Raw genomic sequence first — 27,176 nt, 5'->3', positions numbered from 1 at the left:
ATCCTTAGCAGTGAGGGCATCAGACCAGATCCCAGAAAGATGTCCGCCATTGAGAATATGCCAAGGCCACAATGCAAAAAGGACGTGCAGAGGTTTAATGGAATGATCAATTACATGGGTAAATTCATATCCAACCTCTCAGAAAAAATAGCGCCACTGAGAAGACTAACTGAAAAGAACATAGAATGGGAATGGAATCATGAGCATGAGAAGTCATGGAACGATCTAAAGAAACTGCTCACAGAGGAACCAGTTCTGAGGTTTTATGACCCAGCGAGACCCATCAAGATATCATCAGATGCATCACAGAGTGGGCTCGGTGCCGTTCTTCTGCAACAATATGACTACTGGCAACCTATTGCATATGCATCGCGCTCAATGACAGACGTGGAGACGCGATATGCTCAAATAGAAAAGGAGCTGCTCAGCATCACATACGCCTGTGAAAGATTTCACCAGTTTGTGGCAGGACAAGCAATCAGTGTAGAGACTGACCATAAGCCCTTGATTGCATTGTTCCAAAAGCCACTGAATAGCTGTCCGCTTAGAATACAAAGAATGATGATGAGGCTGCAACGCTATACACTGAATGTTGCATACACACCGGGTAAGCTGATGTATACAGCAGACACGTTGTCCAGAGCTGTTGACCCAAGTGAGCCCGCAAACACCACAATGGATGAAAAAGTGAACGCCTACGTGGACATGATCACAAGTGCACTGCCCATAGCAGATGCAAAAATGGAGCTCATAAAGACTGAGACAAACAAAGATGAAACAATGAGACGACTGAGAAAAAGCATCTTGGATGGATGGCCCAACATGAAGCAAGACTGCTCACCTGATATAGCAGAGTACTGGAACTGCAGGGCGGAACTATCAGTGGTCGAAGACATCATCTACAAAGGAAGTAAAATAGTTATCCCAAAGAGTCTGAGAAGAGAGATGCTAAAAAAGATCCATGGAGGACATCTGGGAATCGAAAAGTGTAAGAAAAGAGCACGAGAGGTGATGTACTGGCCACGAATCAACCAAGATGTGACAAATGAGGTGTCAAACTGCACAATATGCCTGAAATATCGAGCAAGCAATCCGGTAGAACCACTAAAGCCACACCCAGCACCAGACAGACCTTACCAGAAGGTAGGCGCTGACCTATTCGTATGTCAAGGGAAGGACTATCTTGTCGTCACAGACTATTACTCCCTGTATCCAGAGGTTTGTAGACTGTACACCACCACTGCAGAAGCTGTGATAAGAAGTATGAAAGCCATATTCTCCAGACATGGCGTGGCAAGCGAGGTCTTCACAGACAACGGACCCCAGTTTAACAATGCAAATTTCCGACACTTTGCCAAAGAGTGGGACTTTGTCCACACAACGTCAAGTCCTCACTATCCACAGTCCAATGGACTAGTGGAAAAATCGGTCCAGACAGTGAAAAGACTGATGTACAAGGCAAAAGACAGTGGAACTGACTTCTACCAAAGCATGCTTGTATACCGCACAACGCCGCTCGAGTGTGGTATGTCACCAGCCCAACTCCTGATGGGACGTCGGCTAAGGTCAAACCTACCCATCCCGGAGAACCTCCTGAAAACAAAAGAGGGGGAGAAAGTGAGGAAGTTCAAAGAGCAACAGAAAGAAAAGCAAAAGTACTACTATGACAGAGGAACACAAAACCTACCTGAACTCCACACTGGTGACCAAGTAAGGTTGAAAGACAAAACAAACACATGGACTCAGAAGGGAACTGTCCTGAGTGAAGTTCAACCAAGATCATACACCATTCAGACAGATGAGGGTGCTGTTCTGAGAAGAAATCGTCGAGATCTTCTCATGGGACCAGCCACAGCAGGTCAAGAGACTGATACTGGTGAACAACCTGATCACACAGCTGAGAACCAATCATCTGAGGCAACAACTCAGATTCAAGGACAATCAATCAGAAAATCCTCAAGACACGTGAAGCCTCCTGAGAGACTCAATGAGCAAATTTAAGGACTATTGTTAAAGAAGGAAGTAATGTTATCTTATTCTTTCTTCAAGTTCTAGTGTATTGACATATTTCATGTGAACACACAAAGCAAGGGTAAAAAACCTTGATCATGATAATGATAATGTAAGTTCATTAAATGTTGTTAGTTAAAAGTAAAATACTTTTGTTTTAAGAAAGGGAGATGTAATGATATCAGCAAATAGTGATGATATTTGTCTGTGTTTGATTACTTATGCCTTACAGCATATTTGTCTGTGTTTTTGATTACTTGTGCCTGACCAGCAGAGGTCATGTGAGAGACAAGCAGTCCAGAAGAGTTTTACTTTCAGTTTCATTCTAGATGCATCACAGCATAGTGTGTTCTGTAAAAAGCTGTAGAAAGTCTTGAACAAGACTTTAGATTAAACAACATTCTCTTTCAGAAATGAGTCTTTATTGAACCCAAAAAGAAATCAAAACACAGGCCTGTTGACCTGTGGAACTGGACGCAGACTACTCAAATTCAGGCTATTTAGCTGGGACCCATACATACTGCAGTGAGAGGAGAATTTCATTCCCTAACTCAGATGCCTGAGGTAAAAGGACACTTATTTATTGTACCACTAAGGTCCTTAAAATAAAAATTTATAAACATTTCAGAGGACGATGAACGAACAGAGTGCCACATGTCACCATTCATTCCAGCTGTTTTGTCATTCGTGGCTTCGTTCCCTCCAGACTCGACTATTCCAACGCTCTCCGGGCCGGCCTCCCTAGTTCTACCCTCCATAAACTTGAGCTCATCCAAACCTTTCTGCCCGTATCCTAACTCGCACCAAGTCCCGTTCTCCCATCACCCCCTGTGCTCGCTGACCGGTCCGGCAACGCCTCGATTTCAAAATTCTCATCCTTGTTTTCAAATCCCTCCGTGGCCTCGCCACCTCCCTATCTCTGTAATCTCTGTCAGCCCCACAACCCCCGACGTATCAGCGTTCCTCTAATTCTGGCCTCTTGAGCATCCCTGATTTTCATCGCTCCACCATTGGCGGTCGTGCCTTCAGCTGCCTTGGCCCCAAGCTCTGGAATTCCCTCCCTAAACCTCTCCGCCTCTCTCTCTCCTCCTGTAAGATGCTCCTTAAAACCGACCTCCTTGACCCAGCTCTGTCTAAATATCTCCTTATGTGGCTCGGTGTCCAATTTTGTTTGATAACGTCTTGGGACGTTTGACTACGTTAAAGGCGCTGTATAAATGCAAGTTGTTGCTGTCTGCTTGTCCAAACCCGAGAGAAACAATTGAACTTTCACCCCCTGGGAGTTCAAAACCGCCCTTACCTGCGAGAGGTCACGAATGAGAAATGAGCCGGAGCGTTGGGAGAGAAGTTCCGAGGACTGTCCAAGGGACTGCTGCCTGAACAAAGGAACAAAGCACAGGAGAGGTCAACTGGGGCTCCCTCGGAGCGGGAAACCTTCAAACCTAATGTATTATTACTCTACCGGCAGAACGTCTACACAACAAAGCTTCAGAGTGCCTGTATTACTGATGTTAAACAGGCGTAAAGCTGACACATTGAGCGAAGGGATGCCCACTTGCGAGTCCGGGCCAGTGCTTAGATTCGTCGGGCCCATTTTTAAAGGCTTCCCGGGTGTCCGCCTATATAAATACGGTGGAGAATTTGAGAGGCTAGCTCGGAGCCACGGCTGACTGGCAGCGAGGTGCCGATCGGCAGCCGTCGCCAGCGTAACAGTGTCCCAACAAGAGGTCGGTCGGCGCCTTCAGGAGAGGTTAGGAAGAAAAGAGCGAGAGCACGCAATGTCAAACTTAAAAGCCGTGACCAGTCTCGGACAACGGGCGCACTCGCTTAATCCTCCTCGGAACGGCTGGGCGAATTGACCCCTCGCGCACCCAGGAGAGGGCAACACGAGCGAACTTCAAATAAAAGCACGGAGCTCACACGTCAGGGTCAAGGTGGAAGTGCAGACGCCTGATTAGCAGCGGAGAGTGACAGACGCAGGCAAGCTTCAGAAGAGGATGAGTTTAATCAGCAGATTAGACGCTTTCTGTCCCAAACACTTTCTCCTCATTACAGTGCCTGTGATGAGGATGACATTAACAGCAACGAACCACTCAGTCGCAACCAGCTGCCGCACTTGCAGAGAAGATTTAAAGCAGGGATTTAGAAAAAAAAAATGTGGATAGTAATTCATTTCTTTTGTTTCCGGCAGTGCGGGTTGCCAGACAGCAAAGCTTTGGACGCCATTTCTGCTTCTGTACAGGGCCGGGGTGGAGCCTGGGGTTATAGTTTCGCTCCTCAGTGGCTTGACGCTCTACGAAACAGGGCCAGCTGGACCCGGGTGCAGTCCCCAAAGTTATCTGATCTTAGGTGGCTCGAAGCTTCAGACATTGCAAATTCTCAGCAATATAAGTAGAAAACACTGGGGAACGCTGGAAACCTGAAATGAAAACAGACATGGCCAGGAAACAGAGGAGGCGGCGTCGGCTGTGGAGAGCGAGACAGAGTTAACGTTTCAGGCCGATGACCTCTCGTCAAGGTCTGATGAAAGTTCATCGACCTGAAACAACTCTTGTTTCTCTTGCCACGGATTAAATTCTCTGCAATCCCTGACCGAGAGCGGGGAGGGGGATGGGCGGTGGTTGTTGGTGGTCAATCATCACAGCCCCAGGATATCGCTGCAGGAGTTCCTCAGGGCAGTGTCCTAGGCCCAACCATCTTCAGCTGATTCATCAATGACCTTCCCTCCAACATAAATTCAGAAGTGGGGATGTTCGCTGATGATTGCACAGCGTTCAGTGCCATTTGCAACTCCTCAGATAATGAAGCAGTCCATGCCCGCATGCAGCACGACCCAACATTCAGGCTTGGGTTGATAAATGACGGGTAACATTCGCGCCACACAAGTGCCAGGCAATGACTATCTCCAACAAGCGAGAGTCTGCAGTGTGTACCATCTACAAGATGCACTGCAGCAACTCGCCAAGGCTTCTTCGGCAGCACCTCCCAAACCCGCGACCTCCTCCACCTAGAAGGACAAGGGCAGCAGGCGCATGGGAACACCACCACCTCCAAGTTCCCCTCCAAGTCACACACCATCCTGACTTGGGAAATATATCATCCGTTCCTTCATCGTCACTGGGTCAAAATCCTGTAACTCTCTCCCTAACAGCACTGTGGGAGCACCTTCACCACACGGACGACAGCGGCTCAAGAAGGCGGCTCACCACCACCTTCTCAAGGGACGATTAGGGATGGGCAATAAATGCTGGCCTTGCCAGCGACGCCCACATCCCATGAACAAATAAAAAAAAAAAAATCAACCAGGATTACCATTCTTGATCACAAGAGCCCATGGCTGGAAATTGGGCTCCTGTGAACATGGGGTGTGGACGGGGGTGAGGTTTGTTTGTGATGCTCGCCACAACTGAATAGTCTGCTGAGGCTCACGGTCCAGGTTTAGACATGAAGAATGGTCAGCGGGGAAAGGTACCAAGGGGCCTATTTAACCCACAACAGTCGCTGCCTTCGGGGAATTAAGGCGAGATAGCTGGAGGAAATTAAACAAACTACTCTGCAGTTGACTCTTAAAGCATCTGCCTGTCCTAACCATGGCTGCCATCGTTGCAGTTTCCAGGGTTTGGACTGAAACGAGGACATAGATTTAAGGTCATTGAAAAAAGAACCAGATTGGGGGGCGAGATGAGGAGAAGTTTTTTTTAACGCAGCGAGTTGTTGTGATCTGGAACGCGCTGCCTGAAAGGGCGGTGGAAGCAGATTCAATAATAACTTTCAAAAGGGAATTGGATAAATACTTGAAGGTGAAAGATTTGCAGGGCTGTGGGGAAAGAGCAGGGGGTACGGGACCAATCGGAGAGCTCTTTCAGAGAGGCACGATGGGCAAAATGGCCTCCTGCTGTGCAGCTAAGTGCAACGGAAAATCCAAACTCGAGTTGCTGCTCATAGTCTGCAACGGAAAGCAGGTTCTACATCACAGCCCAGCGTGAAGCTCCTTCAGTGCATTCGGACACGTATAGAACAACCTCCTGAAGATGCAACAATCAAGCTGACGGGAGCTCCTACGACGGGAGCGGGTTGCCAACTCTGGTTGGATGTATTCCTGGAGGTGTCGTCACCTGACCTGCTGCCTCCAACCGCCCCGCCACCACCCCGCCCAATCCCACACTCATACCATTGGTCACCCAACATGTCTAACCCCGTGGCACTCGCCTTCCCACAGCCAACCAGAAAGCGAATAGACTCTTCATTATCCCACTGGATGATTCTTAACTGTCAGTTAAACAAGCCTGTAATTCCAGGAGACTCCAGGCCAATCCTGGAGGGTTTTCTTTATTCGTTATCAGATGTAGGCGTCGCTGGCAAGGCCAGCATTTATTGCCCATCGCTAATTGCCCTTGAGAAGGTGGTGGTGGTGAGCTGCCTTCTTGAACCACTGCAGTCCGTGTGGTGAAGGTGCTCCCACAGTGCTGTTAGGGAGGGAGTTCCAGGATTTTGACCCAGCGACGATGAAGGATCAGCGATATATTTCCAAGTCAGGATGGTGTGTGACTTGGAGGGGAACTTGGAGGTGGTGGTGTTCCCATGCGCCTGCTGCCCTTGTCCTTCTAGGTGGAAGAGGTCGCGGGTTTGGGAGGTGCTGTCGAAGAAGCCTTGGCAAGTTGCTGCAGTGCATCTTGTAGATGGTACACACTGCAGCCACGGTACACCGGTGGTGGAGGGAGTGAATGTTTAAGGTGTTGGATGGGGTGCCAATCAAGCGGGCTGCTTTGTCCTGGATGGTGTCGAGCTTCTTGAGTGTTGTTGGAGCTGCACTCATCCAGGCAAGTGGAGAGTATTCCATCACACTCCTGACTTGTGCCTTGTAGACGGTGGAAAGGCTTTGGGGAGTCTGGAGGTGAGACACTCACCGCAGAATACCCAGCCTCTGACCTGCTCTTGTTGCCACAGTATTTATGTGGCTGGTCCAGTTAAGTTTCTGGTCAATGGTGACCCCCAGGATGTTGATGGTGGGGGATTCGGCGATGGTAATGCCGTTGAATGTCAAGGGGAGGTGGTTAGACTCTCGCTTGTTGGAGATAGTCGTTGCCTGGCACTTCTGTGGTACGAATGTTACCTGCCACTTATCAGCTCAAGCCTGAACGTTGTCCAGGTCTTGTTGCATGTGGGCATGGACTGCTTCATTATCTGAGGAGTTGCGAATGGCGCTGAACACTGTGCAGTCCTCAGCGAACATCCCCATTTCTGACCTTATGTTGGAGGGAAGGTCATTGATGAAGCAGTTGAAGATGGTTGGGCCTAGGACACTGCCCTGAGGAACTCCTGCAGCGATGTCCTGGGGCTGAGATGATTGACCTCCAACCACCACAACCATCTTCCTTTGTGTGATTGTTTGAGGACATTCCCTGGCTCCAGGGTGAAATTTCTCACATCACTCAGTGTCGTTGGATTCTCTCCGCTCCTCTGTGGTGAAGGGCGAGGAGCGAGGAGCCTGCTGCCTTACCTAGGTGGCCGGGGAGCGGTGAATGAGGTCGTGGAAGAGTTGGTGATGTGCTGGTCAGAATCAAACTTTTCCTGTTGCTGGTTCGACAGCTGCACAAAAGATAAAAACACAGCAAGAAAATTACCATTACTGCCAGGGTACAGTCATAGAAACATAGAAACATAGAGGATAGGAGCAGGAGTAGGCCATTCGGCCCCTCGAGCCTGCTCCACCATTCAGTGCAATCATGGCTGATCATCCAAATTCAGTACCCTGTTCCTGCCTTCTCCCCATATCCCTTGATCCCTTTAGCCTTAAGAAATATATCTAACTCCTTCTTGAATATATTTAATGAATTGGCCTCAACTGCCTTGTGTGGTAGAGAATTCCACAGGTTCACCACTCTCTGGGTGAAGAAATTCCTCCTCATCTCAGTCCTAAATGGCTTACCCCTTATCCTTAGACTGTGACCCCTGGTTCTGGACTCCCCACCATCGGGAACAGCCTTCCTGCATCTAGCCTGTCTAGTCAGGCACACACTTCCAGACCAGATGACTTAGGAACATCAGTGGTCCACTCAGGCCCTCGTGGCCGCTCCGCCATGCAAGCAGATCGTGGCTGATCTACACCTCAACCATCTACTCGTCTTAGCTCCATATCCTTACCCAACAAAGGTCTATCGATCTCAGTCTCCAGTAGGGGAGTCCAGCCACTTTCTAAAAGGGAAGTTTTACATTACAGAAGCCCATTGCAAGAAAAATGTGGGTGTACAGATCTGTCGCTGGGTTGAGACTCCTTGAGGTAAGGTAAAGCTGGGGACCTGGTGTCCTGTGTGAACACTGGGTCCCTGTATCAGCTGTGGCTCAGTGGGCAGCACCCTCGTGTCTCTGAATCAACAGGTTGTGGGTTCAAGTCGCACTCCACAGACTTGAGCACAAGAAACCTAAACGGATGCTCCAGGGCAGTTCTGAGGGAGTGCGGTACTGTCTTTCGGATGAGGCGTTAAACTGAGGTCCCGTCTGCCCTCTCGGGTGGATGTAAAAGATCTCATGGCCACTATTTCAAAGAAGAGCAGTGGGAAGTTCTCCCCGGTGTCCTGGCCAATATTTATCCCTCAATCAACAAATAATGGGTCCACGAATGGAGTGCCTTCCAGGTCCAACGCTGGCCACTTGCATTGTGTGTTGAGTTGGAAATGGCTCACCATCCCATCTACCCATCGATAGGCAGAAATCACACACATACAGTACAATGTACTAATGGTCATCAGTGTCAGCAAACGGTGATGTCCTTAGTTCTGCCTGTTGCCTTCAGTCAAACATAAGCCTATTCTTGTGTTGGCACTATTTCGAAGAAGAGCAGGGGAGGCCTGACCAATATTTATCCCTCAATCAACGTCACTGACATGAATCTTGTCATTCATGTGAAAATGACTTATGTAATAATACTGGGCGGCCTGTTGGTGGCGCTGTCCAGGGAGAGTATAAATACTCGGGCACGGGCCCAGCTTGTGCAGGACATTCTTTAACAGGAACTAGTGAAGGACACAACTCGATCTCCATGTTGAAAAACAGTTGATTAAAGCCTTGTTTAATACTCAGACCAAGTGCCTAGTAGTTTTCTTACGTCAATAGTCACTAAAACAGATTATCTGGGTCATTACCACATTGCTGTTTGTGGGAGCTTGCTGTGCGCAAATTGGCTGCTGTGTTTCCGACATTACAACAGTGACTCCACTTCAAAATGTACTTAATCGGCTGTAAAGTGTTTTGGAATGCACTGAGATCATGACAGGTGCTAGATAAATGCAAGCCTTTCTTTTTGTATTATACAGGGGTGCTCAGCACATTCAGAGACCTGACATGGGTCCTGATCCCACAGTCACATCGCTCTCCCAAAATAGGGACAAAAGACCCAGCAATTATGAATGCTTCTTTGGCCAGACAAAGATGTCATCTTAATCATATATCACCAAACTATAAGCCTTTCTCAGAGTGTAATATCTACCCTTAGTCTTGCTCTGCTAATTAGAAGCTCAGTGAATAGCTCCAAGCACCTTAACGAGACTGAGGACCATTCACCAGAACAAACAACCCTCCCGAGCACACAGCAAATAATAACCTCTGTCGCTCTCTTTCTTAAAGAAGACAAATTAATATCTAGGGGATAATGATTATCACAGCACTGTGTCATGAACACCTTTGAGCGAGACGGGTTTATTAAAGAGAATTAACACGGGAAGCAGCTCGTTAACTATCAGCTGCAACCCTCCACCAGCTTGACTGCCAGTCACAAACCCACCAATCCTTCACTGCCTTTAGGAGGGAGTGTATTTTTAATTTGTTCTGCCGAGGCTGCATTGATTGGCCAACGGTAGTTGTTACCCACCCGCCCACCAGAAGGCAAATTTAACGCTTGTTATGGGGACGCGTGTTGGCAGCGCGAAACGGGATACTGCGCCCACCGCAGGCGCCCAGGGGGCACGAATCTGTGGCCTGCAATCCCAGCAGTGGTCCCGGGCTGCGGTTGACACGTCTGTGCAGGGTCAGTGGGGGGGGGGGGGTCAGGGCAACTCATTGTTGCTGGGGCCAATCGATGACCAACCCCCACTCTCGGCCGCTCGTCTGCCCCATGCTGTACAGAAAATGCTGGTGCCCAACAGTTAACTGGGGTGGGGAATGTGCACCCGCCATCCCACCAGGCCCCCGCCCCCCCGCCCCACGAGGCCCCATTAGCTGCTCCCTTTGGTCCCCTGTGTAAAGAGGCCATTACTAAAACTTTTGCCGAAACAATTCGGCCCATCTTCCGGCCTGGATCTCCCACCGGGGCTCGCTTGCACCAGTCTGGGAGCTGGCCCGCCTCGTCTGGGAGCTGACATGTCTCGTCTGGGAGCTGGGGTGATTCATCTGGGAGCTTGGGGGGGGGGCGTCTTGCCTGGGAGCTGGGGTGGGGGGCGACTCATCTGGGAGCTGGGGGCAACTCGTCTGGGAGCTGGGGGGAGCCGACTCGCCTGGGAGCTGGGGGGGGCAACTCGCCTGGGAGCTGGGGGGAACCGACTCGCCTGGGAGCTGGGGGGGGCAACTCGTCTGGGAGCTGGGGGGTGTGACTCGTCTGGGAGCTGGGGGGTGTGACTCGTCTGGGAGCTGGGAGGGGGGGGCGACTCGTCTGGGAGCTGGGGGTGGGCGACTCGCCTGGGAGCTGTGGGGGGCAATTCGTCTGATGGCTGGGGGGAGCCGACTCGCCTGGGAGCTGGGGGGTGTGACTCGTCTGGGAGCTGGGGGGTGTGACTCGTCTGGGAGCTGGGGGGTGTGACTCGTCTGGGAGCTGGGGGGGGCGACTCGTCTGGGAGCTGGGGGGGGCGACTCGTCTGGGAGCTGCGGCGTCTCGTCTGACGCGACATTCTAGCCTGCATACTTAATGGTCCGTTAATGGGCTGGGGAAGCGGGAACACCGAGCCCCACCCCGGCTCTGCTCCTTATAGAGCCAAGCAGGAAGTCCCAGATTAGGTTAGGATCCCTGACCTTGCTCCAGAATTTTTCCAAGCCATTCCATTAGATTCCCACCAACCATGCGAATTGGGTTCCCCCCGCCCAACCCGGTCTCAGGTACTCCCGAGATACACACAGGAAAACATGACAGGCTAAGCAACAATTTAAACTTATTTACACAAATACAAAACACTAGAGAGGCTCAGGATGAAAAAAGTCTCATCAACCCATTGGATCTCATTCCTCCAGAATATCAGCCTCACCGCTTCCCCATTACAGTATCTGTTACTTAAGATAGGTAAATACAGTCCAGTACAAGATGTTCTGTGAAGCGATTGAGGTGTTTTGCTGTATTACAGGCGCTGTATAAATGCAAGTTGTTGTTGCTGTTACACGAGTGGTAATTTACCGGGCATGAATCATAGAATGATACAACACAGAAGGAGGTCACTTGGTCCATCGTGCATGTGCCGGCTCTTTGAACGAGCTCTCCAACTAATCCCACTCCCCCCTGCTGTTTCCCCCATAGCCCTGCAAGGATCTAGAATGTTCACTTAAAGACCCAGTTGTTCGTTCAGTTATGTCGCAGAACTCTCATGAGGAAAGTCGCGGGAATCACACACAAGGACAAGTGTTCACGGAGCTATTTCGGGCGAAACAGTCTTCAGAATCGAAAGAAGATCTAAGGAACTCGAGGAACATCTGAAGGTGAGATCAGCCGCTCAGTGACAGGAAGTTGGGTCAATCAAGATAATGGTTCAGTCCACAGCCTCAATCAGTACAAAAAATATCCAGTTAATAAGATAACCAGCTCTATCATATCCTTCTTCCAATACCAGCTCAACTCTCTGGTGATTCCCTGACCCACTCCTCGAACACATTAGCCTCATATGTCTCCCTCAGCGAGAGGCCTCCTACAATCATTCCCATTCTGAAGCTCTGAGACCCCCTGTGCAAGGTTTAGGAACATAACATAAGACGTAGGAGCAGGAGTCGGCCATTCGGCCCCTCGAGCCTGCACCGCCATTCAATACGATCATGGCTGATCTGATCTTGGCATCAACTCCACTTCCCTGCCCACTCCCCATAACCCTCGACTCCCTTATCGTTCAAAAATCTGTCTATCTCCACCTTAAATATATTCAATGACCTAGCCTGCACAGCTCTCTGGGGAAGAGAATTCCAAAGATTCACGACCCTCTGAGAGAAGAAATTCCTCCTCATTTCCGTTTTAAATGGGTGCCCCCTTATTTGAAATTATGCCCCCTAATTCTAGATTCCCCCACGAGGGGAAACATCCTCTCTGCATCTACCCTGTCAAGCCCCCTCAGAATCTTATATGCTTCAATAAGATCCCCTCTCGTTCTTCTAAACTCCAATGAGTATAGGCCCAACCTGCTCAACCTTTCCTCATAAGACAACCCCTTCATCTCAGGAATCAACCTCTTGAACCTTCTCTGAACTGCCTCCAATAAAAGTATTTCCTTCCTTAAATAACCAACAACTGGCCTCATGTACGTCTTGCTGTTAACTCATCCGTGAAGTGTGTTGTTGCTTTAATCAGACTTGGGACTTGCCAGAAATTTCCACTTCACTCCCAGAGCTGGGCTGTCAACATTGAACAAAGCCGAAAGATTTTCAGCCGGGAGAGCCGTTCGTTATAAGACAAATGGAAGAGAGGAGGTTAAATCGACAGCACCTCCCAAACCCTCAACCCTTGGAGATATAATCACCGTTCCTTCATTGTCGCTAGGTCAAAATCCTGGAGTCGGAGGAACAGAGGATGAGTACAGGAAACTTTCTGGTATCCGGCACGGACGGGACCGACATGGAGCCGGTTCATCAAAAATTCCGGATAACCGAACGCTATAGTAAAAGATACGGAGCTCAGAGCTCCGTATAAAGCAACAAACCCTGTAGCTTCAGAACAACGTCCACAAGTTGCAAGCGTCTCTGTAGCTTAGCAACAGCTGCAGCCACACACTTGCACAGCAACAAATGGAGTAAAAAAAGTAATAAAAGTTACCTGAACCTACTCCTGAATTTTGCCGGTTAACCGACATTTCCGGTTATTTAGGGGCCGGTTAATCGAAAGTTTCCTGTAGTATAATGGTGTTGGAGAGAGTGGGGGTCTTGCATTTATATAGTTATTCGCAATATATCAATGATTTGGATAAGGGAACCAAATGTAATATTTCCAAGTTTGCTGACGACACGAAACTAGGTGGGATTGTGAGTTGTGAGGAGGATGCAAAGAGGCTTCAAGGCAATTTACACAAGTCGAGTGAGTGGGCAAATACATGGCAGATGCAGTATAACGTGGATAAATGTGAAGTTATCCACTTCGGTAGGAAAAACAGAAAGGCAGAGTATTATTTAAATGGTGATAGGTTGGGAAATGTTGATGTACAAAGGGACCTGGGTGTCCTTGTACACCAGTCACTGAAAGCAAACATGCAGGTGCAGCAAGCAGTTAGGAAGGCAAATGGTATGTTGGCCTTCATTGCAAGAGGATTTGAGTACAGGAGCAAGGATGTCTTACTACAGTTATACAGGGCCTTGGTGAGACCACACCTGGAGTACTGTGTGCAGTTTTGGTCTCCTTACCTAAGAAAGGATATACTTGCCATAGAGGGAGTGCAGCGAAGGTTCACCAGACTGATTCCTGGGATGGCAGGACTGCCGTATGAGGAGAGATTGGGTCGACTAGGCCTGTATTCACTAGAGTTTAGAAGAATGAGAGGGGATCTCACTGAAACGTATAAAATTCTGACAGGGCTAGACAGACTGGATGCAGGGAGGATGTTTCCCCTGGCTGGGTGGTCTAGAGCGAGGGGTCACAGTCTCAGGATACGGGGTAGGACATTTAGGACTGAGATGAGGAGAAATTTCTTCACTTAGAGGGTGGTGAACCTGTGGAATTCTCTACCACAGAAGGCTGTGGAGGCCAAGTCACTGAATATATTCAAGGAGATAGATAGATTTCTAGACACAAAAGGCATCAAGGGGTATGGGGAGAGAGCCGGAATATGGTATTGAGATAGAGGATCAGCCATGATCATGTTGAATGGCGGAGCAGGCTCGAAGGGCCCAATGGCCTACTCCTGCTCCTAGTTTTCTTTGTTTCTATAGTGTCTTTCATGACCTCAGGACAGCCAATGAAGTACTTTTTGAAGTGTAGTCACTGTTGTAATGTAGGAAACATGGCTGTCGATTTGCGCACAGCAAGCTCCCACAAACAGCAATGCAATAATGACCAGATAAGCTGTTTTAGTGATGTTGGTTGAGGGATAAATATTGACCAGGACTCCCCCTGCTCTTCTTTGAATAGCGGCAGGAAATTTTTTTACGTCCACCTGAGTGGGCAGACGGGGCCTCGGTTTAACGTCTCATCCGAAAGTCGGCACCTCCAACCGTGCAGCACTCCCTCAGTACCGCACTGGGAGCGTCAGCCTGGATTTTGTGCTCCTAGCCTTGGGAGAGGGTTGGCAACCCGAATGGCCATTTGCATTAAATTCCACCCCACGACGTTAACAGGGCTGAAACACCAGCGGAAGCACTTCTGCAATACAATCGCAGCCGCTGTTTACAACCACTCGGCGAAGTGTTATCACTTCACCTGAATGTTGCTGCCCTCCAAGCCCAGCCTTTTACGCAACAATTAAGCATTTGAAAAGGTGACAATGAGACCATTCAGCTAAAGCTAAGTGCATTCAGTGAAAGGCCAGCAGCCCCCATTTAAACAGAAATTATCCTCATTACTGCACACGACATACATCAAGCTCCCATCCAGAACCAGTGGGGGGCGGGGTGGAAACACTTCAACAAAAGCAAAATACTGCGGACAGTGGAAATCTGAAATATAAACAGAAAATGCTGGAAACGCTCAGCGGGTCAGGCAGCATCTATGGAGAGAGAAACAGATTTAATGTTTCAGGTTGATGACCCTTCGTCTGAACTGGAAAAAGCTGGAGATGTAACAGGTTTTTAAGCAAGTGTCGGGGCAGGGAGAGGGGGAGGAAAGAACAAAAGGGAAGGTCTGTGATAGGATGGAAGGCAGGAGAGAGATTAAATGACAAAAGGGATGATGGTGCGAGGCAAAAGGAGATGGTAATGGGAGAAGTTAAGAAACAAAAGATGACTCTAGATGAAGTGTAAATGGCGATGGCAGAATGAAAGACAGCTGCCACGTGAGAGAGGGAAAAAAAGTGATAGATGCAGAGTGACATGAATGAGCCATTCATGAAAGAAAGACTTATGAAATAATACTGGGCGGCCTGCTGGTGGCGCTGTCCAGGGAGAGTATAAATACTCGGGCACGGGCCCAGCTTGCGCAGGACATTCTTAACAGGAACTAGTGAAGGACACAACTAGACCTCCATGTTGTAAAACAGTTGATTAAAGCTTTGTTTAACGCTTAGACCAAGTGCCTAGTAGTTTTCTTATGTCACAGAGGTTATGCTTTGAACAGCCTCTGCCTTAAAGTGGGGAATGAGCTCAGCTAGAGCAGGCTGCACTGTCTCCCCCCACCCACCACCACCCCCCCCCCGCCCCAATCAGCTTCATCGGGCCTGAATTTGTGGTCGAAAGCTTCCAGCGGGCGGACGCCTCCGAACGGCAAAATAAAACCGACGCACCTACCCGATGGTCCCGGATCCACAGAGGCTCGCGCTCCCGGGCCTCAACGCATAGGCCTGCATAAAGGCCCACGTATCCCGGGGGGGGGCGGCAGGCGGTTCGCGAGCGGCCCCTGGGATCACATGGGCCAGCCCAACCAATCAGAAAGGGGGGATCCCCAGTATGCTTGCGGGGATTCCATTTACGTACGGACTCCCCCGTGAGCATGAATGGGAATCCCCTAAAAAAAGACACGTGCACGACACTGAAATGGAAAAAAAAATCATTCAAACAAAAAATTTATATTTTTGAGAAATAAATGTAAACATTTTTTTAAGGGGCCAAAAATAACACAAACTTATTTAACAGGTTTTTGAATGTTAAAAAGATTTTTTTTAATGTTATTTTAATATTTATTGTCACCCTTACGCTGGACAAAGAAGGCCCTACGCCTGCTTTTACCGGGCGCAAGAGTTTGGCGGGCATTCGCTGGGCAAATAGCCCGACTCTCTGCCAGCGGATGTCCTTTTCCTGGGGATGCGGAGGATCTGTCGAGCAGATTCTTGACAGATCGCAAGTTCAACAACAACAACAGGAACTTGTATTTATATAGCGCCTTTAACGTAGTAAAACATCCCAAGGCGCTTCACAGGAGTGTTTCAAGTCAAAAAATTTGACACCGAGCCACATACGGATAAATTAGGGCAGGTGACCTTGGGTCGATTGGGCTTATTTTCGCTGGAGTTTAGAAGAATGAGAAGGGAGCTCATTGAAACTTATAAAATTCTAACAGGACTGGACAGACTAGATGCAGGAAGGATGTTCCCGATGGCAGGGGAGTCCAGAACCAGGGCTCACAGTCTAAGGATAAGGGGTAAGCCATTTAGGACAGAGATGAGGAGGAATTTCTTCACCCAGAGAGTGGTGAACCTGTGGAATTCTCTACCACACAAGGCAGTTGAGGCCAATTCATTAAATATATTCAAGAAAGAGTTGGATATATTTCTTAAGGCTAAAGGGATCAAGGGATATGGGGAGAAAGCAGGCACAGGGTACTGAGTTTGGATGATCAGCCATGATCTCATTAATGGCAGAACAGGCTCGAGGGGCCGAATGGCCTACTCCTGCTCCTATCTTCTGTGTTTCTATGTGACCAAAAGCTTGGTCAAAGAGGTGGGTTTTAAGGAGCGTTTTAAAGGAGGAGAGCGAGGTAGCGAGGCAGAGAGGTTTAGGGAGGGAATTCCAGAGCTTAGGGCCCAGGCAGCTGAAGGCACGGCCGCCAATGGTGGAGCAATTATAATCAGGGATGCTCAAGCGGGCAGAATTAGAGGAGCGCAGAGATCTCGGGGGGTTGTGGGGCTGGAGGAGATTACAGAGATAGGGAGGGGCGAGGCCATGGAGGGATTTGAAAACAAGAATGAGAATTTTGAAATCGAGGCGCTGCTTAACCAATGTAGGTCAGCGAGCACAGGGGGAGATGGGTGAAGGGTTGGGACATGGGCAGCCGAGTTTCGGGTTATCGCGCACGCGCAGCCCCATGCCCGAACCCAGAACCCGCGGGGCGCGTAGGGCCGTGTACGCACCGCCTGCGTGCTCACAGGCCGTGGGAAATCTGGGCCGTTACTTTCAATGTTTAAACCCTGCAGCCTTCATCTAGAATCTTCAACTCAAAAGAAGCAACGTTTAAGTCCTCCCAAAAAAAACCAACTTGCATCTATATAGCGCCTTTAACATTGTAAAAACGACCCGGGCTGCTTCAGAGGAACAAATTTGGCCAACCGGTCGGACACTGAGCCACGCAGACCAGGAGAAGGGGCAAAAACATTTACAAGAATGATAGCAGAAGTGAGAGGTGATACCCATCAGGGAAAGATTGAACAGGCTGGGACTCTTTTCTCTAGAAAAGAGAAGGCTGAGGGGTGACCTGATCGAGGTCTTTAAGATTCTGAAAGGGGTTCGATAGGGTAAACATAGAGAAGATGTTTCCACTTGTGGGGGAGACCAGAACTAGAGGGCCATCAATATAAGATAGTCACTATTGGGAATTCAGGAGAAATTTCTATATCCAGAGAGTGGTGAGAATGTGGAACTCGCTACCACAGGGAGTAGCTTAGGCGAATAGCATAGATGCATTTAAGTAGAAGTTAGATAAACACATGTTGGAGAAAGGAATAGAAGGATATGTTGATAGGGTTAGATGAGGTCGGGTGGGAGGAGGCTCGTGTGGAACACAAACACCGGCCTGGACCAGTTGGGCCGAATGGCCTGTTTCTGCGCTGTACATTCTTTGTCCTTCTGTGCAAGTTCCCAGGAATTAATAGGCCGATGCTTTGTGATTTTCAGGAAGGGATTTGGTTAGTCGAACACAGCGGACATCACCGTCGGGCCTGTTTCGATTCCCATTCAATGTTTGTACACAGGCACTTTCTAGTAGGAGCCCCACAACCCTCCGAGATCTCTGCACTCCTCCAATTCTGGCCTCTTGCGCATCCCCGATTTCAATCGATCCACCATTGGCGGCCGAGCCTTCAGCTGCCTGGGCCCTGAGCTCTGGAATTCCCTCCCTAAACCTCTCCGCCTCTCTCTCCTCCTTTAAGACGCTCGTTAAAACCGTACCTCTTTGACCCAGCTTTTGGTCACCTGCCCCAGTATCTCCTCAAGTGGCTCGGTGTCAAATTTTATCCGATAAACGCTCACTACGTTAAAGGCGCTATATAAATGCAAGTGGTTGTTGTTGAGTCACTGCGTAATAATCTGAAGCAGGATCTTGGGATGACTTTTCCTCTCACTGGCGGAGAGACACTGAGAGAGACTGTAGTATCTCACTGTGGTCCCAGCTAATCTCTGCCAAGTGGCTCACCACCCTGGGATTAACCCTGGGTTTCCTCCTGCTCTGAGTGGCTCAGCATCAGACCACATGTGACGTTTACTAACTCATCCAGCGGGGAAACCCAGACGTCTTGTTTACAAGAACCAGCCCCGTCTCCCGTGGTACTGCTTACAGACAAGAGTTAAACAGAAACTGTTTCTGATCCTGTAATTGCCTGTTCTTCGCGCTCTCTAATTCCTTCGATCCCCCTCGCTCTGCAACTCACACTCTGTAATTATCTCTGTCTCCCTCTCTCTGCTTCATTCACTCTCTAATTCTTTGTGTGTGTGTGTGTCACTCTCTCTCTCTCTGCTTCTCTCTCACTTGTTTATCTTCCCAACTATTTCCTCTTCCCAAAGAAGGTCTGCATTTAAAAGGAAAGGTAAAGGGGAAAAAATTGAGTCACGCCACCTTTGGGGCGCAACTTTTAGCACCCTGAAAAAATTAGCGCCCCCCGCGGCCGAAATTGAGCGGTAGCGCCACAAGAGGGAAACGTGGCACTACCGGAAGCACCCCGCCTCCCTCTTGCGGTGCTGCGAGGGAATAGAAACATAGAAGATAGGAGCAGGAGTAGGCCATTTGGCCCCTTGAGCCTGCTCCGCCATTTAACGAGATCATGGCTGATCATCCACATTCAGTACCCTGTCCCTGCTTTCTCCCCATATCCCTTGACCCCTTAGCCTTAAGAAATATATCTAACTCCTTCTTGAATATATTTAATGAATTGGCCTCAACTGCCTTCTGTGGTAGAGAATTCCACAGGTTCACTCTCTAGGTGAAGAAATTCCTCCTCATCTCAGTTCTAAATGGCTTACCCCTTATCGTTAGACTGTGACCCCTGATTCTGGACTCCCCTGCCATCGGGAACATCCTTCCTGCATCTAGTCTTTCTAGTCCTGTTAGAATTTTATAAGTTTCAATGAGATCCCTTCTCATTCTTCTAAACTCCAGCAAATATAAGCCTAATCGACCCAATCTCTCTTCATACGTCATTCCTGCCATCCCAGGTATCAGTCTGGTGAATCTTCGCTGCACTCCCTCCATGGCAAGAACATCCTTCCTCAGATAAGGCGACCAAAACTGCACACAATACTCAAGGTGTGGTCTCACCAAGGCCCTGTACAACTGCAGCAAGACATCCTTGCTCCTGTACTCGAATCCTCTCGTTATGAAGGCCAGCATACCATTTGCCTTCTTAACCGCCTGCTGCACCTGCATGCTTACAGCAACTGGTGTACAAGGACACCCAGGTCTCGTTGCACTTCCCCTTTTCCCAATCTATTGCTGTTCAGATAATAATCTGCCTTTCTGATTTTGCCACCAAAGTGGATAACCTCACATTTATCCACATTATACTGCATCTGCCATGCATCTGCCCAAGTGCCCAACCTGTCCAAATCGTACTGGAGTTTCTCTGCATCCTCCTCACAGCACACACGCCCACCCAGCTTTGTTTCATCTGCAAACTTGGAGATATTACATCAAGTTCCCTCGTCTAGATCATCAATATATATTGTGAATAGCTGGGGTCCTAGCACCGATCCGTGCAGTACCCCACTAGTCACTGCCTGCCACTTGGAAAAAGACCCGTTTATTACAACTCTTTGCTTCCTATCTGCCAACCAGTTCTCTATCCAAGTTAGTACCTTACCCCCAATCCCATGTGCTTTAACTTTGCACGCTAATCTCTTATGCGGGACCTTATTGAAAGCCTTCTGAAAGTCCAAATACACCACATCCACTGGTTCTCCCTTATCTAATCTACCAGTTACATCCTCAGAAAATTCCAGATTAGTCAAGCACGATTTACCTTTTGTAAATATTGCGGCGATACGTGCCACAGTGGGTTGCAGGCCTTCCTGCCCCTCTTAAAGGGGAGGGACCATGCGCAGCGCGACCCGGGGCCCAGCTGGGCCACCGGCGATCGGAGTACCGGCAAAAGAGCCGGCACTCAAGAGACGTGCCGGGCTCACGGAGCGCAGCCGACACTCCGCGGTGGGGGGTTCCCGGGGACGGGAGCGCAAGCAACTGCTGGCAGGCAGCCAGCAACAAAAAATGGCCGCCCGGCACCTCGCCTTTAAATAGCGCCGCCCCGGCCGCAGGTAGGCTCCCCTGACCCCGTCCGACATAACGTCCGGCGGTAAGTCAGGGATTAACGGTTACCACCAAATTTCGCAGGCGATGTTGGCGGCGCCGCGCCCGAGCGCTAGTTAGTTTACGCCTCTTAGGGCGCTAACAGGAGGCGCAAAGCAACCGAATTTTTCCCCCAAAGACGTGCAGTTATCGACCTCAACATGTCCTACAGCGCTTTCCAGCCAATGAAGTACTTTTTTTTGAAGTGGCGTCACTGTTGTAATGTGGGAAACGCGGCAGCCAGTTTGCGCACAGCAAGCTCCCACAAACAGCAATGTGATAATGAACAGATAATCTGTTTTAGTGATGTTGATTGAGGGATAAATATTGGCCCCAGGACACCGGGGAGAACTCCCCCTGCTCTTCTTCGAAATAGTGGCTGTGGGATCTTTTACGTCCACCCGAGAGAGCAGACGGGGCCTTGGTTTAATGTCTCATCTAAAAGACAGCACCTCCGACAGTGCGGCGCTCCCTCAGTACTGACCCTCCGACAGCGCGGCGCTCCCTCAGTACTGCCCCTCCGACAGTGCGGCGCTCCCTCAGTACTGCCCCTCCGACAGTGTGGCGCTCCCTCAGTACTGACCCTCCGACAGCACGGCGCTCCCTCAGTACTGACCCTCCGACAGCGCGGCGCTCCCTCAGTACTGACCCTCCGACAGTGCGGCGCTCCCTCAGTACTGCCCCTCCGGCAGTGCAGCGCTCCCTCAGTCCTGCCCCTCCAACAGTGCAGCGCTCCCTCAGTATTGCCCCTCCGACAGTGCGGCACTCCCTCAGTACTGCCCCTCCAACAGTGCGACGCTCCCTCAGTACTGCCCCTCCGACAGTGCAGCGCTCCCTCAGTACTGCCCCTCTGACAGTGCGGCACTCCCTCAGTACTGCCCCTCCAAAAGTGCGATGCTCCCTCAGTACTGCCCCTCCGACAGTGCGGCGTTCCCTCAGTACTGCCCCTCCGACAGTGCGGCGTTCCCTCAGTACTGCCCCTCCGACAGCGCGGCGCTCCCTCAGTACTGACCCTCCGACAGTGCGGCGCTCCCTCAGTACTGCCCCTCCGGCAGTGTGGCGCTCCCTCAGTACTGCCCCTCCGACAGTGCGGCGCTCCCTCAGTACTGCCCCTCCGACAGTGCAGTGCTCCCTCAGTACTGCACCTCCGACAGTGCGGCGCTCCCTCAGTACTGCCCCTCCGACAGTGCGGCATTCCCTCAGTACTTCCCATCCGACAGTGTGGCGCTCCCTCAGTACTGACCCTCCGACAGCGCGGCGCTCCCTCAGTACTGACCCTCCGACAGTGCGGCGCTCCCTCAGTACTGCCCCTCCGGCAGTGCAGCGCTCCCTCAGTCCTGCCCCTCCAACAGTACGGCGCTCCCTCAGTATTGCCCCTCCGACAGTGCGGCACTCCCTCAGTACTGCCCCTCCAACAGTGCGACGCTCCCTCAGTACTGCCCCTCCGACAGTGCAGCGCTCCCTCAGTACTGCCCCTCTGACAGTGCGGCACTCCCTCAGTACTGCCCCTCCAACAGTGCGATGCTCCCTCAGTACTGCCCCTCCGACAGTGCGGTGCTCCCTCAGTACTGCACCTCCGACAGTGCGGCGCTCCCTCAGTACTGCCCCTCCGACAGTGCGGCATTCCCTCAGTACTTCCCATCCGACAGTGCGGCGCTCCCTCAGTACTGCCCCTCCGACAGTGCGGCGTTCCCTCAGTACTGCACCTCCGACAGTGCGGCGTTCCCTCAGTACTGCCCCTCCGACAGTGTGGCGTTCCCTCAGTACTGCCCCTCCGACAGCGCGGCGCTCCCTCAGTACTGACCCTCCGACAGTGCGGCGCTCCCTCAGTACTGCCCCTCCGGCAGTGCGGCGCTCCCTCAGTACTGCCCCTCCGACAGTGCGGCGCTCCCTCAGTACTGCCCCTCCGACAGTGCGGTGCTCCCTCAGTACTGCACCTCCGACAGTGCGGCGCTCCCTCAGTACTGCCCCTCCGACAGTGCGGCATTCCCTCAGTACTTCCCATCCGACAGTGCGGCGCTCCCTCAGTACTGCCCCTCCGACAGTGCGGCGTTCCCTCAGTACTGCACCTCCGACAGTGCGGCGCTCCCTCAGTACTGCCCCTCCGACAGTGCGGCGTTCCCTCAGTACTGCCCCTCCGACAGTGCGGCGTTCCCTCAGTACTGCCCCTCCGACAGTGCGGCACTCCCTCAGTACTGCCCCTCCGACAGTGCAGCACTCCCTCAGTACTGCCCCTCCGACAGTGCAGCACTCCCTCAGTACTGCCCCTCCGACAGTGCAGCACTCCCTCAGTGCTGCCCCTCCGACAGTGCAGCACTCCCTCAGCACTGCCCCTCCGACAGTGCAGCACTCCCTCAGCACTGTACTGAGAGTGTCAGCCTGGATTTTTGTGCTCGAGTCTCTGGAGTGGGGACTTGAACCCCATGACCTTCTGACACAGGAGGCGAGAGCGCTGCCCACTGAGCCACGGCAGTAAATACATTTTTGCAATTGTGCTTTTCTCCCAGCCCGAAACCAGGGGATTGAACCAGTGCACCATGAAGGGAAAGCGCGATAAAATGTGCAGGATCTGACAGGAAATTAAAGGGCACCGCACATCAAGTGCCACTGGGCGCAAGCTGACTGTCAGACACACTTTCATATCTTTCACTCTCCACCTAGTTCGCTCAGATTTCATCCCAACTACACTGAAATCAAAGACAAACATCTTTGATTTGTTACACTTGTGACTTGATCACGTCCTGTGCTACGCTGAGCCATATGAAAATGAAATGAAACCATTTTGCATCACCTCGAGGGATCTCTTTTTTGAAAATCATTGTCGCTGGGTCAAAATCCTGGAACTCCCTCCCTAACAGCACTGTGGGAACACCATCACCGCACGGACTGCAGTGGTTCAAGAAGGCGGCTCACCACCACCTTCTCGAGGGCAATGAGGGATGGCTTAGAGATGACATGGAGGGCAAATCTTCCACCTATAGCAGCCCGTTCGCTAAACAGGCACAGCTACCGCTCGCCATGAAAGTCAGTTCAGCTTTTCAGGGCCTGTGTGGTGCAAGAACTTGCACTTACACTTAACTTTTCACAACCCCGCGCCAGTGTCCTCTTGCCCTGACTGCTCCATGTGCCTTGCCATGCAGTCCCGATCTGTACAACTTGTGTTTATACCGCGCCTTTAATGTGGTAAAATGTCCCAAGGCGCTCCACAGGAGTGTCATAAAACAAAATTTGACACCGAGCCACATAAGGAGAAATTAGGACAGGTGACCAAAAGCTTGGTCAAAGAGGTCGGTTTTAAGGAACCTCTTAAAGGAGGAGAGAGAGGCGGAGAGGTTTAGGGAGGGAATTCCAGAGCTTAGGGCCTGGACAGCTGAAGGCACGGCCATCAATGGCAGAGCGATTAAAATTGGGAATGCGCAAGAGGCCGGAATTAGAGGAACACAGAGATCTCGGGGGGGTGGGGGGTGGTTGTGGGGCTGGAGGAGGTGACAGAGATAGGGAGGGGCCAGGGCCATGGAGGGATATGAAAACAAATCTTGGCCAAAAGGTTTTTCCCGATGCTCCAGGCACATTATGGAGATGATTCCTGATTTAAAGGAAAGCTTGGGGCTATAATGGGCGCAGTGCACAGTAGGTGCGTAGGCTGTGAATTCCACAGGCTCTTCGGGGGCAGTGGGTTGCTGAGGCCCGGAGTAGGCCTCAGCCCACAGTGCCCCATAGATACGGGAGTTGAAACCCAGCACTACGGCCATCGAAGGTCACATTACTGGCATCTCCACGTTCAGTTCCATTGGCGAGACGGCGAATCACAGACATTGTGTGTAACGTTTTTAAATTCATTCTCGGAATGTGGACGTTGCTGGGATTTATTACCCATCCTTAGTTGCCCTTGAGAAGGTGGTGGTGAGCCACCTTCTTGAACTGCTGCAGTCCGTGTGGTGAAGGTACTCCCACAGTGCTGTTAGGCAGGGAGTTCCAGGATTTTAACCCAGCGACAATGAAGGATCGGCCGATATATTTCCAACTTATAAAATTCTAACAGGACTAGACAGACTAGATGCAGGAAGGATGTTCCCGATGGCGGGGGAGTCCAGAACCAGGGGTCACAGTCTAAGGATAAGGGGTCGGCCATTTAGGACAGAGATGAGGAGGAATTTCTTCACTCAGAGAGTGGTGAACCTGTGGAATTCTCTACCACAGAAGGCAGTTGAGGCCAATTCATTAAATATATTCAAGATGGAGTTAGATATATTTCTTAGGGCTAAAGGGATCAAGGGATATGGGGAGAAGGCAGGGACAGGGTACTGAGTTTGGATGATTAGCCATGAGCTCATTAAATGGCAGAACAGGCTCAAGGGGCCGAATGGCCGACTCCTGCTCCTATCTTCTATGTTTCTATGTGTGTGACTTACAAGGGGAACTTGGAGGTGGTGGTGTTCCCACGCACCTGCTGCCCTTGTCCTTCTAGGTGGTAGAGGTCGCAGGTTTGGGAGGTGCTGCCGAAGAAGCCTTGGCGAGTTGCTGCAGTGCATCTTGTAGATGGTACACACTGCAGCCACGGTGCGCCGGTGGTGGAGGGAGTGAATGTTTAAGGTGGTGGATGGGGTGTCGATCAATAATGATGTTGGCAAAATAGTTTTAAGGCTTACTGGCAGGAATGATGTAATGATTAATTACATGGTTGTTTAGTTGGATTGATCGTACTGAATACAATCCGTTCATTGTAAAAGATCCCATGGCACTATTTCAAATTGCTTTTGAAATATAGTCACCATTATAACGTAGGAAACGCAGCAGCCAATATGCGCACAGCAAGCTCCCACAATCAGAAATATGATTATGACCAGATAATCTGTTTTTTGCACTGTTGGTTGAGGTATAAATATTGGCTGGGACACCAGAAAGAACTCCCCTCGATATAATGTCACAGGATCTTTTACGTCCACTTGAGAGAGCAGACGGAGGCCACGGTTTAACGTCACATCCGAAAGACGTCACCTCCAACAGTGCAGCACTCCCTCAGTACTGCCCCTCCAACAGTGCCGCACTCCCTCAGTACTGCCCCTCCAACAGTGCAGCACTCCCTCAGTACTGCCCCTCCAACAGTGCAGCATTCCTTCAGTACTGCCCCTCCGACAGTGCAGCGCTCCCTCAGTACTGCCCCTCCGACAGTGCCGCACTCCCTCAGTACTGCCCTCCAACAGTGCGGCACTCCTTCAGTACTGCCCCTCCGACAGTGCAGCGCTCCCTCAGCGCTGCCCCTCCAACAGTGCGGCACTCCCTCAGTACTGCCCCTCCGACAGTGTAGCGCTCCCTCAGTACTGCCCCTCCGACAGTGCAGCACTCCCTCAGTACTTCCCCTCCAACAGTGCGGCACTCCCTCAGTACTGCCCCTCCGACAGTGCAGCGCTCCCTCATACTGCCCCTCCGACAGTGCAGCGCTCCCTCAGCACTTCACTGGAGTGTCAGCCTGGATTTTGTGCTGAAGTCTCTGGAGTGGGACTTGAACCCACGACCGTCTGACTAAGAGTCGAGATTGCTATCCACTGAGACACAGCTGACTGGGAAGGAAAGTAAATAGCGGACATGAGCATCGCTGCACCTCAAAAGACCAAGTGGGAAGCTCTAAAAAATGGCCCCTGCTTTGTGGGGTTCATTTCCCCTGCTTAATATATTCGGGGAAACCCCTTTATGTACTTCAATAAACTGAGATATAAGCAAAGGAATTTTACACAGTGCATTAGCAGAGGAGATTAACAACAACAACTTGTATTTATATAGCACCTTTATCGTAGTAAAACGTCCCAAGGCGCTTCAGAGGAGCGTTATCAAACAAAATTTGACATCGAGCCACATAAGGAGATATTAGGACAGGTGGGTCACTGAGGTAGGTTTTAAGGAGCGTCTTAAAGGAGGAGAGAGAGGCGGAGAGGTTTAGGGAGGGAATTCCAGAGCTTAGGGCCTCGGCAGCTGAAGGCACGGCCATCAATGGTGGAGCGATGAAAATCGGTGGATTGCGCAAGAAGCCAGAATTGGAGGAGCGCAGAGATCTCGGAGGGTTGTAGGGGCTGGAGGAGGTTACAGAGATAAGGAAGGGCGAGACCCTGGAGGGATTTGAAAACCAAAAATGAGAATGTTAAAATCCAGGCGTTGCTTAACCTTAAAGCCATTTGTACCCTGGTCCGTGACAGCTACGCAAACACCAGCAGAATCAAACAAAACTGGGTTCCGCCAATGTGATGTGATCGCCACTTGAACAAAATCTTCAGGCGTCCATTTTTACAACAAAAATGTGAGCTCACTCCCGATGGCTCAGCGAGTAGGGGCACCGCCCGGTGTGCTACCAGGTTCAATTCCTGGTGGAGTCAGCGGCAATTGACTTCGGTGTCCCTATGCTAAAGAGGGTAAAGTTCAGCAGGGTAAAGGCCAGCAAGGTAAAGGTCAGCGGGGTAAAGGCCAGCAGGGTAAAGGTCAGCAAGGATTTATAAAAGTTAAATCATGCTTGACTAATCTACTGGAATTTTTGAGGATGTATCTGGTAGAATAGATAAGGGAGAACCAGTGGATGTGGTGTATTTGA

The 27,176-nt window shown here is 50.6% G+C and overlaps 1 protein-coding gene across 1 annotated transcript in view; it reads right to left on the bottom strand.

The window, feature by feature from the left end:
* LOC147097705 (microtubule-associated serine/threonine-protein kinase 1-like) overlaps nucleotides 1-27,176 on the bottom strand; it is a 142,015-nt gene that overhangs the window by 92,415 nt on the left and 22,424 nt on the right. The window contains exons 2-3 of the mRNA XM_085971734.1: nucleotides 7,511-7,599; nucleotides 3,311-3,386 (exon numbers count right to left, since the gene is read on the bottom strand). Coding sequence (XP_085827860.1) covers nucleotides 3,311-3,386; nucleotides 7,511-7,599 — 165 coding nt within the window. The remainder of the gene's footprint in view (nucleotides 1-3,310; nucleotides 3,387-7,510; nucleotides 7,600-27,176) is intronic.

Source organism: Somniosus microcephalus, chromosome 31, assembly GCF_052327205.1.
Source record: "Somniosus microcephalus isolate GS21.2 chromosome 31, FLI_Smic_1.0, whole genome shotgun sequence".
Classification (NCBI taxonomy): domain Eukaryota; kingdom Metazoa; phylum Chordata; class Chondrichthyes; order Squaliformes; family Somniosidae; genus Somniosus; species Somniosus microcephalus.
This window is presented reverse-complemented; position numbering and strand designations above follow the sequence as displayed.